Below are 16,685 nucleotides of genomic sequence, written 5' to 3'. Positions count from 1 at the left end.
AACCTACTCTGCTTTAAAATAAAAAAAATCATGATTGTAGATCAGACACTAAAACTTCACCTCCTTCTTGCTCCGCAGGCAAAGAGAATGACTGGGGGTTATGGGTGACATATATAGCAGCTTTGCTGTAGTGCTCTTTGCCTCCTCCTGCTGGCCAGGAGTGATATTTCCACTAGTAATTGATGATTCCGTGGACTCACCATGTCTTAGGAAAGAAAAGTGTATTTAAATTATTTTTTTTTTGATCATGCATATGAAAGAACCATACTTTTTTTTCATAGTTGTATTCACTTACTGATAAAACCAACTCCCACGGCTATATTGGTGGACTAGGACATGAAAATAAAATTACTTTCTTAAATGCAAAAAAAAAGACAATGTCTGTTTAAATGTGCAGTTTCACACATTGTATAATAAAACAAATCTTCTGACAATGAGGAATATTTGATGTATTTGTAACAGATTTTAATCATCTCAAGGATTATGAAAAAATTGAAAATATGGTGAGATGAAAAGTTTCATTGGAGTCAAAATGGGGAAACTATATACTCTACCATTGCATATGGAATTATTAACATTTAAACAGATTGAGCCTTAATGTGGCATTATATACAATGATGTTATGACATTAACATTGTTTGTAGTAAAGTCAATAGACCACTAAATATAGTATCATTGAGTAACATACAATAAAAAGACGTTACTTTGAGTAGTAGAATATTATCTGTCAAATTTGAATTTTAATACAATTTTCCCTTCCCCCTGTAACTTGTGACAATCACAAAATGCATATATAGTTATACTATGCACTTCTGCACATGCTCAGTAGGAGCTGGAGCCTCAGAAAGTGTTCACATAAAAAGAATGTGCATGTTTTGTTAAAGGGACTGTCAAGTCCAAACAAAACTTTCATGATTTAAATAGGGCATGTAATTTTAAACAACTTCCCAATTTACCTTCATCACCAATTTTTCTTTGTTCTCTTGATATTCTTATTTGAAAGCTAAACCTAGGAGGTTCATATGCTAATTTCTCAGACCTTGAAGACGGCCTCTAATCTGAATGCATTTTGACAACTAGAGGGCATTAGTTCATGTGTTTTGTATAAATAACATTGAGCTCATGCATGTGAAGTGACCTAGGAGTGAGCACTGACTGGCTAAAATGCCAGTCTGTCAAAAGAACTGAAATAAGGGGGCAATCAGCAGAAACTTAGATACAAGGTAATTACAGAGGTAAAAAGTATATTATCATAACTGTTTTTATTATGCAAAACTGGGGAATGGGTAATAAAGGGATTATCTTTCTTTTTAAGCAACAAAAAATTCTGGTGTTGACTGTCCCTTTAATGGAAGTATATTGAAAAGTCTTTTTAATTTACATGCTTTATCTAAATCACTAAACTTTCACTTTGAATTTAGTGGCCCTTTAAGACCACTATAAATTTGTGACGATAAACGAATGCCTTATATCATTGATAGGTGATAAAGTACACAGGAGCATATCCACATATTTAACAAGAGCACCAACATTTTCATACTAATTAGTACATAGCGCATTAGAAAAACTTTAAATATATAAAAACAATTTTGCTATTTTAAGCAATACAAATGTTGTGTCCATTTGACAGCATATTGGCATTACAATTACACTTTGGTTAATATTTTGAGGTTACAAGTGTTTAATCTCAATTTAGAAATAGTAATATGGTAGAGGTTGATGTAGGTTTAGTTTAATTCATTAGCCTGTAAGGCAGGAAAGAACCAATCGCAAGTGTTTTCACCCCAAATATAGCTGTCCTTATGCACATGCCTCGAGAAACGCAACTGCATCTGATGAGCCCCAAAGAGGTAAATGTACGCCTGGATTGACCGTTTTTAAGTTACTTTAAAGCAGGGGTGTCCAAACCTTGCTCTCCAGAGGTTTTGGAACTACATTTCCCATGATGCTCAGCAAGATAAAATGCTGGCTGAGCATCATCGGAAATGTAGTTCCAAAACCTCTGGAGAGCAAAGTTTGGACACCCCTGCTTTAAAGCAATTAAGAAACCACATCAAGAAGCAATTTTCCTTGCTCACTTTAATTTTGCATATAATCTACCCATATAAAAAGTCTTCCACCATCAGGGCTAAATAATCTTTAATTTTAAGTGGTTCGCTCATTTTTATAAATCCTGAAATCCATTATTTGTAGTCCTGCTATTCCCAAGCATGAAATGCTTTCTACAAACATTCACTAATCATTTTCACAGAAGACCCCAAAACCATGTGCACAAGATTTTAAAGGCTGATTTCTAGGCAATAAGCTTCAGGTCCGGTCAAATACTTATAGAAATGTACAGACAAAAATAAGTGTAAGTATAAAAAAAAATATATATTTTAGTTAGTAAAGTTATATGTAAAGCTAATTTGAATATATGTAGATTAGATGGAAAATTTAGCAGCATGGAGTAAAAAGATGCTATTGCCACAGCTCACTTTTACAGATAAACTGATGGGGTTTTTTTTTTAACAACAACTATAACACTATGTATTATATTGGTATGGCCTAGAAGATTAATATTCTCTTATTGTGTTACTATTACAAAGTGTGCTAATCTGCCTGTGTTGCCCCTGGGATTTTTAGTTTTAAAGTCAGATGTTCAGTGTGATGTATTATGCTAATCTATTGCTATAAACTGCTGAATCAGCCAAACTTAGTACTTTCATTATTTATTATTTGCTCAAATTCATTTTTTAGCTTTCATAATCTTAGATCTAATCATCCTGTAATAAGTTATTATAATACTAGTCCTAAAGCCTGTGTACACGGGCCATTTTTTGCAGTACAGCGGTCCCACCCCTTGCTCTCTCTCTCTCCCCCTCTCGTTTGCCCTCTCTCTCCCCCCTCTCGTTTGCTCTCTCTCTCCCCCCTCTCGTTTGCTCTCTTTCTCCCCCCTCTCGTTTGCTCTCTCTCTCCCCCCTCTCGTTTGCTCTCTCTCTCCCCCCTCTCGTTTGCTCTCTCCTCTTTTGCTGTCTCTCCCCCCTCTCTTTTGCTGTCTCCCCCCCTCTCTTTTTCCGTCTCTCCCCCCTCTCTTTTGCCGTCTCTTCTCCCCCCCTCACTTTTGACGTCTCTCGCCCCCCTCTCTCATCCTCTCTTTTGCAATCTCTCACCCCTCTCTCTTTTGCTGTCTCTCCCCCTCTCTTTTGCTGTCTCTCTCCCCCTCTCTTTTGCTGTCTCCCCCTCTCTCTCTTTTGCTGTCTCTCTCCCTTTTGCCGTCTCTCTCTCCCTCTCTCTTTTGCCGTCTCTCTCTCCCCCTCTCTCTCTCTTTTGCTGTCTCTCTCTCCCCCTCTCTCTCTTTTGCTGTCTCTCTCTCCCCCTCTCTCTCTTTTGCTGTCTCTCTCTCCCCCTCTCTCTCTTTTGCTGTCTCTCTCTCCCCCTCTCTCTCTTTTGCTGTCTCTCTCTCCCCCTCTCTCTCTTTTGCTGTCTCTCTCTCCCTCTCTCTTTTGCTGTCTCTCTCTCCCTCTCTCTTTTGCTGTCTCTCTCTCCCCCTCTCTCTCTTTTGCTGTCTCTCTCTCTCCCCCTCTCTCTTTTGCTGTCTCTCTCGCCCTCTCTTTATCCCCCCTCTTCTTCTCTCTCTATCCCCCCTCTTTAGAGCTCTCTGTCTCTCGGCATCTGGCCCCGCCCATGTTGCACCCGCCTGCCCACACCCACTCCGCCACCACACAACGCCAGGTCAGTTGGAAGGCCAAGTGTGTTTGTCCTTGCGCGCAGTCTCTACTGCGCATGACAGCTTCGGACAAACACACTTGGCCTTTTATTATATAGGATATCTAAGTGAGAGAGAGCTCCTGGTCACTTCTTGTAATCCAAAAAGGAGATGGTTTTTTTCGTCCCATTACACAAAAGCTTATGACAAAACAAATTCAAAACACACACATTTTAAATACTCATTTAGCTGTAACAAAGAAAATGACTAGTGTCCCTTTAAACAATATTGTATAAATAATATTCTCACATAAAAGATGCTTTATGTAAGTTTACAATGTAAAAGATAAGCAAAAATACTTATCGATCAGTCCACTATTCTGAGAATTTTTTTCACCTCCAGATTAGTTGGTTATCCTCAACTTTATTAATTGTTGTAATTTTAGCATATGGCTTCTCATGTTCATTAGCTTACATTTTATGGTGATTTCTGAGCCTCAAGTTGAGAGTTCTGCCCTCAGAGTAGGAAGTATGTAAGGAAATAAACTAGTTATTTACCCACTAATATTGACTTCTTTAAAAAAAAATAAAAAAATGATATCAATAATAATATCAGTGTACCTGGTGGTAATTGAAGTGTTTGAGGTGGTTAAATCATGTGCACAAACCCAAAATGAAAAAAACTATAGGCAGGCAAGGTGCAAACATAAAATTATTTTTCAAAAATTGTATTTGAAATGTACAAATACCACTTATTATGTTTAAGTTATACAGAGGATTCTCACCTAAGTTTACTAAACATTTTTTTTGTAAATGCACAGGTTTTCAATCTACCCAACAACATTTGCAAGAACATTGAAAGTTGAGTAAGAACATAGTATTGCAAATTTGAGAGATCAATGTAATTTAATCATATGGCAGAGTGAGTATATGTATAGTTTAAAAATAATTAAAACAAAACTACCATATTACATTTCAGACTGGAAATTCACGTAACAAAACACTTAAATTTTCAATATTTCAGATAAAAAGACATTCACAACTATTGACTGCTTTTTACACATTCCTTTCAATTTTATAACTTGAAATATTTTTTTTTTCATTTTTTGTCATTTATTTTGTTATGGTTTACAAAATACATATAAAAACAAATGCCCAAAAAAAGATTATTTTTTTTAATAATAATAAAAGCACTTGGGGTAATATTGAACAAATAGAATGATATTTAATACACACGTTTGCACGTATTTAACCCTGTGTAAGAGAGAGAAGGTACGTTTAAAAAAAATGACCTAAACAAGTACAAACTAACAACTTCACAAAAAGTTATATAAAAGAACATATCCGGTTTTACAAAAAAACGCAGTATAAGGCGGCAAGAATTTGCAAGTTACAAAGTCAGCTTGGAAAGGAGAGGTTGCAATTTTGTCTTAAAGGCTTGAAATATATTGGATCTTGGTTACCAGTTGTCCAGAAAATCAAAGCCCGTCTTCAAAAGAACGCTACTAGTGTTAATCTACAATGGTAGAGAAAGAGAAAAGGAAAAATGTTAGAGTAGAATTGGCTTACTTTGTTTTTTCTTTAAAAAATGTTCTATCAGCTAGCGATACAGCCACTAATATGGAATTACTTTACAAAATTGTATACATTTTTGGAGGTCAGAAATGTTCTTATTTCCTTGGTTGAATTTTGAATGCAATTTAAACTACTTTATAGTAGTTGGAAGCAAACACATTTTTTCTATGTATAAAAAGTAATAATACATACAAGTAATTTACTGAAATTATTATTTTTTTAATTTTACAACACAGTTTGTTCAATGCCTTTTTACATATACCTTGTTGGCTACCAAACAGGAAGCTGCATAGTCTATATCCCTTAGACCAACAATAATTGGTGGCCATTTTGAAATTGTTAATGTATACAAGGTAAGGGTAACTGCATCAAACCAATCACTTCTCCAAGAAAGAAAAATAATCATTAATGATTAGTTATTTTTAATACATGTATTTAAAAAAATAATAATAATTTGCATTTATTTGCAGTCCAGGGACACACCTCCTGAAAAAAAAAAAACCTTAGTGCATCCTATATGCTTTGGCAAATTAGTGACAGATATAAACAACCTTTTTACACTGATCAAGCAATCACCAAGTAGTCTGTAGGATGGTGGGGGGTAGTTGAAAACACTATAATTTTTAGATTTAAATTACAGTAACAGTAGGAAAAATAAATTATAACTAAGCCCTTATCTCCCCTCCTGTTTGTTCTAGAGGGACACCCCCTCATTTGAAAGTTCATACCCCCTCTTACAAATGAGGGGTCACTTGCCCTCCTCGGATGTTGGTGATAACCATTCAAAAATGGTGGTCAGCTGCCTCACTAGAATCAAAGTGATTTCTAGTGGTGGGGGAGGGGGGCTACAAAAGAGTAGTTTTAACTAGATCCCTTCTTTCAAATGATGAACTCCCCTCTTATTTCCAATAAGGGGTCAAACCTCCTCTAATTTTCAGTTGATTGTCACAGCAATAGTGATCACCTGCCCCAAGTAGACATATTGTGTTTGAGGAGGGGGTACTTTTATAGCCCCCATTCCTCCTCATAAAACACAAAAGGTGTAGGAGACCCCTGTTTAAAAGAACAGAGCCCCCCCCCCTTTCTAGTATAGGGTCTCACACCTCTTTCATTAGTAGATGATAGCCATTTTTATGCCAATCACCCACTATTTGGGGAATAGTGGCCACAAAGTTGCCCCTATCCCCTAAAGGCACCATACAACACACATACACCCAATATCCCTCACATAATCAAATGAGTTGTCTCAAGCCCCTTTAAATAGCAGGTGATTGCTATAGAAATGGCAATCCCCTGTATACTTGGTGCCATTTACAGTCATCTGAGCTATAAAAATGGACCCTTGCACCCCAAAATGTGCACTACCACAAAGCAAGTGACCCCTCTTGTGGGTGGAGTTGGTAGTGGCTAAGCAGTCCGTTTCTATAAAACAAAAACCAGGACATTTCTAAAGCGGAACAAAATAGTCAGGAAAAATGTGGAACAAGTCGGAGCTTTGCTATTTAAATAGAAATCAGGATAACAAAATGTAAAGAACTGCTGCAGTTCCAACATAGACATGTATGATTTGCCCGCCATCTTGTTTAAAGCTCGTCATATCTAAATATAATTTTTTTCCCTGGCTTTTAAAAAAGCATGCTTGGATATACCTTTAATATTAGGAACTGGCTCCAAAGATTCAATTTAAAAATCTGTAAACCAATGCCTTTACAAAAGGGACTGTAAGGTCAAAACTAAACTTTAATGATTCAGAAAGTAAATGCAATTTTGAAAATCTTACCAATTTACTTCTATTATCCAATATGCTTCATTTTCCAGGTATCCTTTATTGAAAAGCATATCTAGGTAGGCTCAGAAGCAGTACTGTACTACTGGGAGCTAGCAAGTGATTGGTGTCTGTACACCATATGCAATATGCTCAGCTTTCTCCCAGTGGAGCAGTGCTGCTCCTTCCTTAAAAAAAAAAAAAAAAGGATATGAAGAGAATGAAGTAAATTTAATAATAGAAGTACACTGAACGTTGTTTAAAATTGTATGTTCTATCCCAATCATGAAAGAAAATATATTTCAGCAGTTCTCATAAAGAAGTAACAGGCACTACTGACAGTTACAATTGTGATTATTAGTACTTGGCCTGTTTGTAGTCATAAACTCAACAGATGATTATAATTCCCTTCCCTCAACCAATTATCCAGGACAAACATATTTTTATTCATTCATTTATATTATGCACAACATTTGGAAAATTAGATTTAAAGAAACTGGAAGATAGGATAACTAGAATTAGAGGAAATTAATCCAGATATTAGATCATTTTACCTTGTGTCCTTATTTAAATTATATGCACAGATAATGTGGTTGTTTTACAACAGCGAGAAGAGACAGACACAGACAGAGAGACAGAAAGACAGACACACACAAAGAGAGAGAGAAAAAAAATAAGAAAAGTGTGAGAAAGAAAGCGAGAGAAAGAAAGAATATTAGATTGAAAGCGAGAAACAGGGATCACAATTGCACACACAAAATGAGAACTATTAGAAAAAATATAATTCAAGGAATATACAAAAATGAATATTCTAAAGAGCACGACCAGTTAATAAAAAAAACAAATAAAACGTGATTTCCGTAGTTAACATTCAGAGAGAAAAAAAAAGCACTAAAAGAATTAAAAAGTATTTGAACTGTGAGCAATATTCGCCTAGGGTTGATTTAAAATCACAGAAGAAAAACAAAAGTCGAATACTAACCTGTGAGAAGAGAGCAGACTCATCCTTTTCTTCAGTTTCCTGGATTATACGTTTACCTGGTGGTGCCGGTGCCTCTGGTTCTGGAAGAAAAACATCATCTAAAGTGCTGACAGAGGACTGACTTGGTCGAGGCTTCTCCAAATCCACATTTACAGAAGCCATGCTGGGAGTAGTTGTTTTTGGTTGCCAAGTCACCACAGATGTTTTTTCTGTTTTTTCTTGCTTGACTGTATCTTTTTCCTTCTGACAGGGGTCTTGTCTACAGCAAACCGTGAGAGGCTTCTCACCCTTTTCCAAGGACTTTATTTGACTGGGGGTCAGTGAATGAAATTCCGACTGTGAGCCTTCGATCCTGGAGCGTTCCATGCTGATCTTCCAGAAGGGTGACTCCTCCTCTTTTCTGGCTGGTGCGGACCCGTCACCACTTGGAGTTTTAGGAACCTGAGTAACCTTAGGAGGCTGGTTGCCATGTGGCGTCTTGATTTGGTTGCTTTGGCTGATGGCTTTTGGAGTTTGCTTTTGCTCTGTGTGCACCGGAGCATTTGATGATTCTTGAGTAGAAGAACTAATATTGAAGTCCATCTGACTCTGCAAATTGAAAACCAAAAAGGTTAATTTGTTTCCAAAAAACTACAATACCAGCTGGGGCTCTGGCACAAAACAGGAGAAGGCGGGGGAACTAAAAATGGAATTTAAAAATTTCCAGTGTTCTTTAATATTGTAATATTGGGGGGAAAATAGATACCAGAACTGAACAAATGGGAAAGGAAAGTTGAAGAAAATCTTAGAAGAATATTTTTATTTGAAAGAAGGGAAAATAGAAAAAAAGGTGAATATACATACATATCTAAAACTAATCTTAAAAACAGGGGCACATTCATTAAACTTTACAATGAAGCTTCTTTTTAAAAATACCTTTCTTTATGGAAAACAGATTGTCGATCCTCCGCCCGCATCTCCTGCTGTAGTTAGCATATCGATGACGAATCCGGCTTCCTCTAATCGTTGCGTGGCCCCATGAGCTGGACGCCAAAGGGGGCATGAAATGATTGGAGGAAGCAGGATTCGTCATCGCTGTGCAAACTAAAGCAGGAGATGAGGGTGGAGGATTTTAAAAAAGAAGCTTCATTGTAAAGCTTAATGTTTTTAAGATTAGTTTTAGATACTGAGCACTTATTCATTAAACTTTACAATCACTTTATATAAAATATGAAAAATGGTTATGTAATAATGAATGAATAAGTGGATGTATTGTATTTGTGATGTTATTGTATTTGTATTGTAAAAGTGTTGATCACATGGTCATTAGACTTAGAATAAATTTGAGGAACAGCAAAAATGGAAATAGGGATATGAAAGATGATTTAGATATAGTGGACGGTACTGCAGCCTGGGGGACAGTGTGATTATTGAGAGGGGTGCTAATACACAAGGAGTGGAAGAGGATACTAGCAGGCCCCTCCAAGTGTGACAATCATTATTTAATGCACTTTAGCTTAAGATACCTAAGACAATAACTTTCTTGCTTAGAATTTGAAGTTTCATAGCTCTTTGCTTTCAAAGCTTTGATGATGGCTTGTTTTTATCAGAGATTTATACTCGGACTACAATAGGCTGCACTTGTATGAAAGGCTTTATTATTTTTTTTTCACCAGAACTGAACATTGGTATAATATTAAAGGGACAATGTACCCAAAAAAATTCTTTCGTGATTCAGATTGAGCATGCAATTTTAAGCAACTTTCTAATTTACTCCTATTATCAAATGTTCTTCATTCTCTTGGTATCTTTATTTGAAATGCAAGAATGTAAGTTTAGATACCGGCCCATTTTTGGTGAACAACCTGGGTTGTCCTTGCTGATTGGTGGATAAATTCATCCACCAATAAAAAAGTGCTGTCCAGAGTACTGAAACCAAAAAAAAGCTTAGATGCCTTTTTCAAATAATGATAGCAAGAGAACGAAGAAAAATTGATAATAGGAGTAAATTAGAAAGTTGCATGCTCTTTCTGAATTACAAAAGAAAAAAATTGGGTTCAGTGTCCCTTTAACTACACAGTTCGTAATTACTGTGTGGTAGCAGGACACAGTTATCTGTAAATGGTTTTCCAGTCTTTTGAAACAACATGTGTGGTATAAACCACTTAACACTTTCCATGAGGTTGTTAATTGGTGCAGTTGCACAACTATGTTCCATGCAAATAAATGGGTTCCAGCTTTCTGAACACGGCAATTATATTGCTTTTGTACTACTATGTTATCTTTGTTTTGGGACAGTCTAGTCAAAATTAAAACCTTCACGATTCAGATAGGGCATGACATTGTAAACAACTTTCCAATTTACTTGCATACCCAAGTTTGCTTTTGTTCTCTTCGTATTCTTTGTTGAAAGCTAAACCTAGGTAGGCTCATATACTAATGTCTAAGCCGTTGAAGGCCGCCTTTTATCTCTTATCTTATGCATTTTAACAGTTTCTCACAGCTAGACAGCGCTAGTTCATGTTTGCCATATAGATAACGCGCTCAAGCCTGTGGAGAGCGCACAATCAGCACTGATTGGCTAAAATGCAAGTCTGTCAAAAGAAATGAGATCAGGGGTCAGTCTGCAGAGGCTTAGATACAAGGTAATCACAGAGGTAAACAGTGTATTAATATAACCCACCTAATATATCTACTATTTGGGGGATAGCGGCCATAAAGTTGCCCCTATCCCCTAAAGGCACCATACAACACACATACACCCAATACCCCTCACATAATCAAATGAGTAGTCTCATGCCCCTCCCTTTAAATAGCAGGTGATTGCTATAGAAATAGCAATCCCCTGTATACTTGGTGCCTTTTACAGTCATCTGAGCTATAAAAAGGGAGCCTTGCACCCCAAAGCAAGTGACCCCTCTTGTGGGTGGGGTTGGTAGTGGCTAAGCAGTCTGTATGTCTATAAAACAAAAACCAGGACATTTCTAAAGCGGAACTAAATAGTTAGGAAAAATGTGGAATGAGTGGGAGCTCTGATATTTAAATAGAAATCAGGATAACAAAATGTAAAGAACTGCTGCAGTTCCAACATAGACATGTATGATTTGCCCGCCATCTTGTTTAAAGCTTGTCATATCTAAATATAAAAAATTCTTCCCTGGCTTTTAAAAAAAAGCATGCTTGGATATACCCTTAATATTCAGAACTGGCTCCAAAGAGTAATTTAAAAATCTGTAAACCAATGCCTTTAAAAAAAGGAACTGTAAGGTCAAAACTAAACTTTAAAGGGACACTGAACCCAATTCTTTTCTTTCGTGATTCAGATAGAGCATGAAATTTTAAGCAACTTTCTAATTTACTCCTATTATCAATTTTTCTTTATTCTCTTGGTACCTTTATTTCAAAAGCAAGAATGTAAGTATAGATACCGGCTCATTTTTGGTGAACAACCTGGGTTGTCCTTGCTGATTGGTGGATAAATTCATCCACCAATAAAAACGTGCTGTCCAGAACCAAAAAAAAAAAAAAAAGCTTAGATGCCTTCTTTTTCAAATAAAGATAGCAAGAGAACAAAGAGCAATTGGTAATAGGAGTAAATTAGAAAGTTGCTTAAAATTGCATGCTCTGAGTCATGAAAGACATTTTTTTTTGGGTTCAGTGTCCCTTTAATGATTCAGAAAGTAAATGTAATTTAAAAAAAAAAAAAAAAAAAATATTTTTTTTATTAATAGAGTTTAAATAATTTGGCTTTCTTAAAAAATTAAACATAAGACATCTTATTTATTGCCATTTTGTGAATTGAATTACTAATAAAATGTGTATTCTTTTGAATGAAGGGGATTCCATCTGGTCTTATAAATATTATTGTCACCTGGCAGTCAGGGCCAGCTCAAGATATTGTGCTGCCTGGGTCCGAGAATGCAATGACCCCCCCTACCCAGTAGTAACATTACCGACTAGCATATCTTCTTACTAGGCTTGTTCGCTGATCTTACTAAGCCTACCTACCTGCATGCAATCAATGCTTATACACAGTAAGTGGGAAGGAAGTTAGGTAAGAGATGCACTTGTTCCCCTTTCAATGTCACCCCTGACCAGTACTGTGTCTTTGTGCATGATGAGGTTATATTGCTGGGAACCTGTGACTTCCCCCATGGAGACAGGAGTGGTCTTGGCCTGACGGTAACTGACTCAGTTACTGAAGTGCTGCCCCTTGTCAAGTGCTGCTTGGGTCCATTTGGCCCCATGGTTGAGCCTGCCCTGCTGGCAGTTATAAATGGACTGCTAGAGCAACAATCTCCGGGTTTAATGTCCCTTTAATCTCAACAATTAAAATACTTTTCTGCTGTAAAACACTTTTCAAAAATTAATTATATTAAAAAAGCAAGAAGGTTATAAATTGGATTTGCTTTTTATCTTTTAATGGAAACAAATCTGGTCCCATTAAAAACTATAATTATTTTAAATATATACATATACAAAATTCTAAATCTGGAATTCCTGAATGCAGACTCTTTAATATTAAAAATAAAACAAATAAAACCATTTTTTCCTCCCAGAAGTCACAATCTTCTCTGTCAGCTTTTGTATTGCATTGTAAAACACAAACCAAAGATGCAAAGCTATATTTATTTAAAACAACTAGAACCTTTTCTGATTACGGTACTGTAGTATCTTTCTGATGGTACTATGTATATAAAAGGAAAACCAATGCTATAACATTACCTTTAGGTTACATATATAAGCTGTATTATGACATTTACATATTGGCATAACATTTTGGTTTACAACTCAGTTCCATCCCCTCTCCAAACGGTCCCATTTTACAGATGGAAACATACAAATATTCCGAAATCCAAACCTTTTCTGGTGCCAAGAAGTTCGGAAGAAGGGTTTTGTACGTGTACTTGCCTTTGAGATACTAGAAGAGGCAGAGGAAAAAGAAGCATAAAGCGCTGGCCTTTTTAACGTATTTAAGCTAGCGTTACAGATGCAACTCTGCTTTTGGAACTGGAGACAGACCGGTGTTTTATTGAAAAAAGCAACCTTGTCGTGCTCTTGCTCACAATTATGTAATTTCATTCCACAGACGATTCAAAAGAATCTTTGGAATGCAATTACGTAATTATAAGCATGCGCACATGCTCGGTAGCTAATCTCGACAGATGAAAATGAGTCTCCTATTAAATCTTTAAGTAGTGATCTCCATGCGCACGTGCATAATTTAAACTGTCGGTAGCTGATTCAGACAGTGTTTTCTAATTCTCTTACCTGAGGCTGTTCAGTTCAGTTCATTTGGGCAAAGGGAATATTTGACAGCGCTAACAAACTTTTTACGAACCCCCCCCCCCCCCCAGCACTGAACAGCCCTCAGTAACAGAATTAGAAAAAAACACTGTCAGAATTAGCTACCGACAGTTTAAAGTATGCATGTGCGCATGGAGATCACCACTTTAAGATTTAATAGGAGACTCATTTTCATCTCTGTCGAGATTAGCTACATGCTTATAATTACGTAATTGCATTTTAAAGATTCTTCTGAATCATCTGTGGGATGCAATTATGTAATTGAGAGAATGTGCATGTAGGCAGGCTTAGGCCTAGATTTGGAGTTTGGCGGTAGAAGGGCTGTTAACGCTCCGCGGGCTTTTTTCTGGCCGCACCATAAAATTAACTCTGGTATCGAGAGTTCAATAAAATGCTGCGTTAGGCTCCAAAAAAGGAGCGTAGAGCATTTTTACCGCAAATGCAACTCTCGATACCAGAGTTGCTTACGGACGCGGCCAGCCTCAAAAACGTGCTCGTGCACGATTCTCCCATAGGAAACAATGGGGCTGTTTGAGCTGTCAAAAAACCTAACACCTGCAAAAAAGCAGCGTTCAGCTCCTAACGCAGCCCCATTGTTTCCTATGGGGAAACACTTCCTACGTCTGCACCTAACACTCCAACATGAACCCCGAGTCTAAACACCCCTAACCTTACACTTATTAACCCCTAATCTGCCGCCCCCGCTATCGCTGACCCCTGCATATTATTATTAACCCCTAATCTGCCGCTCCGTACACCGCCGCAACCTACGTTATCCCTATGTACCCCTAATCTGCTGCCCCTAACACCGCCGACCCCTATATTATATTTATTAACCCCTAACCTGCCCCCCACAACGTCGCCGACACCTACCTACACTTATTAACCCCTAATCTGCCGAGCGGACCTGAGCGCTACTATAATAAAGTTATTAACCCCTAATCCGCCTCACTAACCCTATCATAAATAGTATTAACCCCTAATCTGCCCTCCCTAACATCGCCGACACCTAACTTCAATTATTAACCCCTAATCTGCCGACCGGAGCTCATCGCTATTCTAATAAATGTATTAACCCCTAAAGCTAAGTCTAACCCTAACACTAACACCCCCCTAACTTAAATATAATTTAAATCTTACGAAATTAATTAACTCTTATTAAATAACTTATTCCTATTTAAAGCTAAATACTTACCTGTAAAATAAACCCTAATATAGCTACAATATAAATTATAATTATATTATAGCTATTTTAGGATTAATATTTATTTTACAGGCAACTTGGTAATTATTTTAACCAGGTACAATAGCTATTAAATAGTTAAGAACTATTTAATAGTTACCTAGTTAAAATAATAACAAAATTACCTGTAAAATAAGTCCTAACCTAAGTTATAATTAAACCTAACACTACCCTATCAATAAATTAATTAAATAAACTACCTACAATTACCTACAATTAACCTAACACTACACTATCAATAAATAAATTAAATACAATTGCTACAAATAACTACAATTACATAAACTAACTAAAGTACAAAAAATAAAAAAGAACTAAGTTACAAAAAATAAAAAAATAATATTTACCAACATTAGAAAAATATTACAACAATTTTAAACTAATTACACCTACTCTAAGCCCCCTAATAAAATAACAAAGACCCCCAAAATAAAAAATTCCCTACCCTATTCTAAATTAATAAATGTAAAAGCTCTTTTACCTTACCAGCCCTGAACAGGGCCCTTTGCGGGGCATGCCCCAAGAAAATCAGCTCTTTTGCCTGTAAAAAAAAAAACATACAATACCCCCCCCCCCAACATTACAACCCACCACTCACATACCCCTAATCTAACCCAAACCCCCCTTAAATAAACCTAACACTAAGCCCCTGAAGATCTTCCTACCTTGTCTTCACCATCCAGGTATCACCGATCCGTCCTGGCATCCGGTGCTGAAGAGGTCGAAGAAGAGGGTCCAAAGTCTTCCTCCTATCCGGCAAGAAGAGGACATCCGGACCGGCAAACATCTTCTCCAAGCGGCATCTTCGATCTTCTTCCATCCGGTGCGGAGCGGGTCCATCTTGAAGCAGCCGACGCGGATCCATCCTCTTCTTCCGTTGTCTCCCGACGAATGACGGTTCCTTTAAGGGACGTCATCCAAGATGGCGTCCCTCGAATTCCGATTGGCTGATAGGATTCTATCAGCCAATCGGAATTAAGGTAGGAATATTCTGATTGGCTGATGGAATCAGCCAATCAGAATCAAGTTCAATCCTATTGGCTGATCCAATCAGCCAATCAGATTGACCTCGCATTCTATTGGCTGTTCCGATCAGCCAATAGAATGCGAGCTCAATCTGATTGGCTGATTGGATCAGCCAATCGACACCAATCGAAGATGCCGCTTGGAGAAGATGTTTGCCGGTCCGGATGTCCTCTTCTTGCCGGATAGGAGGAAGACTTTGGACCCTCTTCTGGACCTCTTCAGCACCGGATGCCAGGACGGATCGGTGATACCTGGATGGTGAAGACAAGGTAGGAAGATCTTCAGGGGCTTAGTGTTAGGTTTATTTAAGGGGGGTTTGGGTTAGATTAGGGGTATGTGGGTGGTGGGTTGTAATGTTGGGGGCGGGGGGTATTGTATGGTTTTTTTTACAGGCAAAAGAGCTGATTTTCTTGGGGCATGCCCCGCAAAGGGCCCTGTTCAGGGCTGGTAAGGTAAAAGAGCTTTTACATTTATTAATTTAGAATAGGGTAGGGAGTTTTTTATTTTGGGGGTCTTTGTTATTTTATTAGGGGGCTTAGAGTAGGTGTAATTAGTTTAAAATTGTTGTAATATTTTTCTAATGTTGGTAAATATTTTTTTATTTTTTGTACTTTAGTTAGTTTATGTAATTGTAGTTATTTGTAGCAATTGTATTTAATTTATTTATTGATAGTGTAGTGTTAGGTTAATTGTAGGTAATTGTAGGTAGTTTAATTAATTTATTGATAGGGTAGTGTTAGGTTTAATTATAACTTAGGTTAGGACTTATTTTACAGGTAATTTTGTTATTATTTTAACTAGGTAACTATTAAATAGTTCTTAACTATTTAATAGCTATTGTACCTGGTTAAAATAATTACAAAGTTGCCTGTAAAATAAATATTAATCCTAAAATAGCTATAATGTAATTATAATTTATATTGTAGCTATATTAGGATTTATTTTACAGGTAAGTATTTATCTTTAAATAGGAATAATTTATTTAATAAGAGTTAATTAATTTCGTTAGATTTAAATTATATTTAATTTAGGGGGGTGTTAGTGTTAGGGTTAGATTTAGCTTAAGGGGTTAATCCATTTATTATAGTAGCGATGAGCTCCGGTCGTCAGATTAGGGGTTA

The 16,685-nt window shown here is 36.8% G+C and overlaps 1 protein-coding gene across 1 annotated transcript in view; it reads right to left on the bottom strand.

Annotated features, from left to right (window-relative positions):
• Positions 1-4,399: 4,399 nt before the first annotated feature.
• The window catches only part of C4H1orf198 (chromosome 4 C1orf198 homolog), a 33,993-nt gene continuing 21,707 nt past the window's right edge, over positions 4,400-16,685 (bottom strand). Inside the window, exons 3-4 of the mRNA XM_053711898.1 lie at positions 8,010-8,597; positions 4,400-5,203 (exon numbers count right to left, since the gene is read on the bottom strand). Of these exons, the coding sequence (XP_053567873.1) occupies positions 5,147-5,203; positions 8,010-8,597 (645 nt within the window). The 3' untranslated portion in view covers positions 4,400-5,146. The remainder of the gene's footprint in view (positions 5,204-8,009; positions 8,598-16,685) is intronic.

This window comes from Bombina bombina, chromosome 4 (assembly GCF_027579735.1).
Source record: "Bombina bombina isolate aBomBom1 chromosome 4, aBomBom1.pri, whole genome shotgun sequence".
In the NCBI taxonomy this organism is placed as follows: Eukaryota; Metazoa; Chordata; class Amphibia; order Anura; family Bombinatoridae; genus Bombina; species Bombina bombina.
Note: the sequence above shows the minus strand (reverse complement) of the source record. Positions and strands in the feature narration are given on the sequence as shown.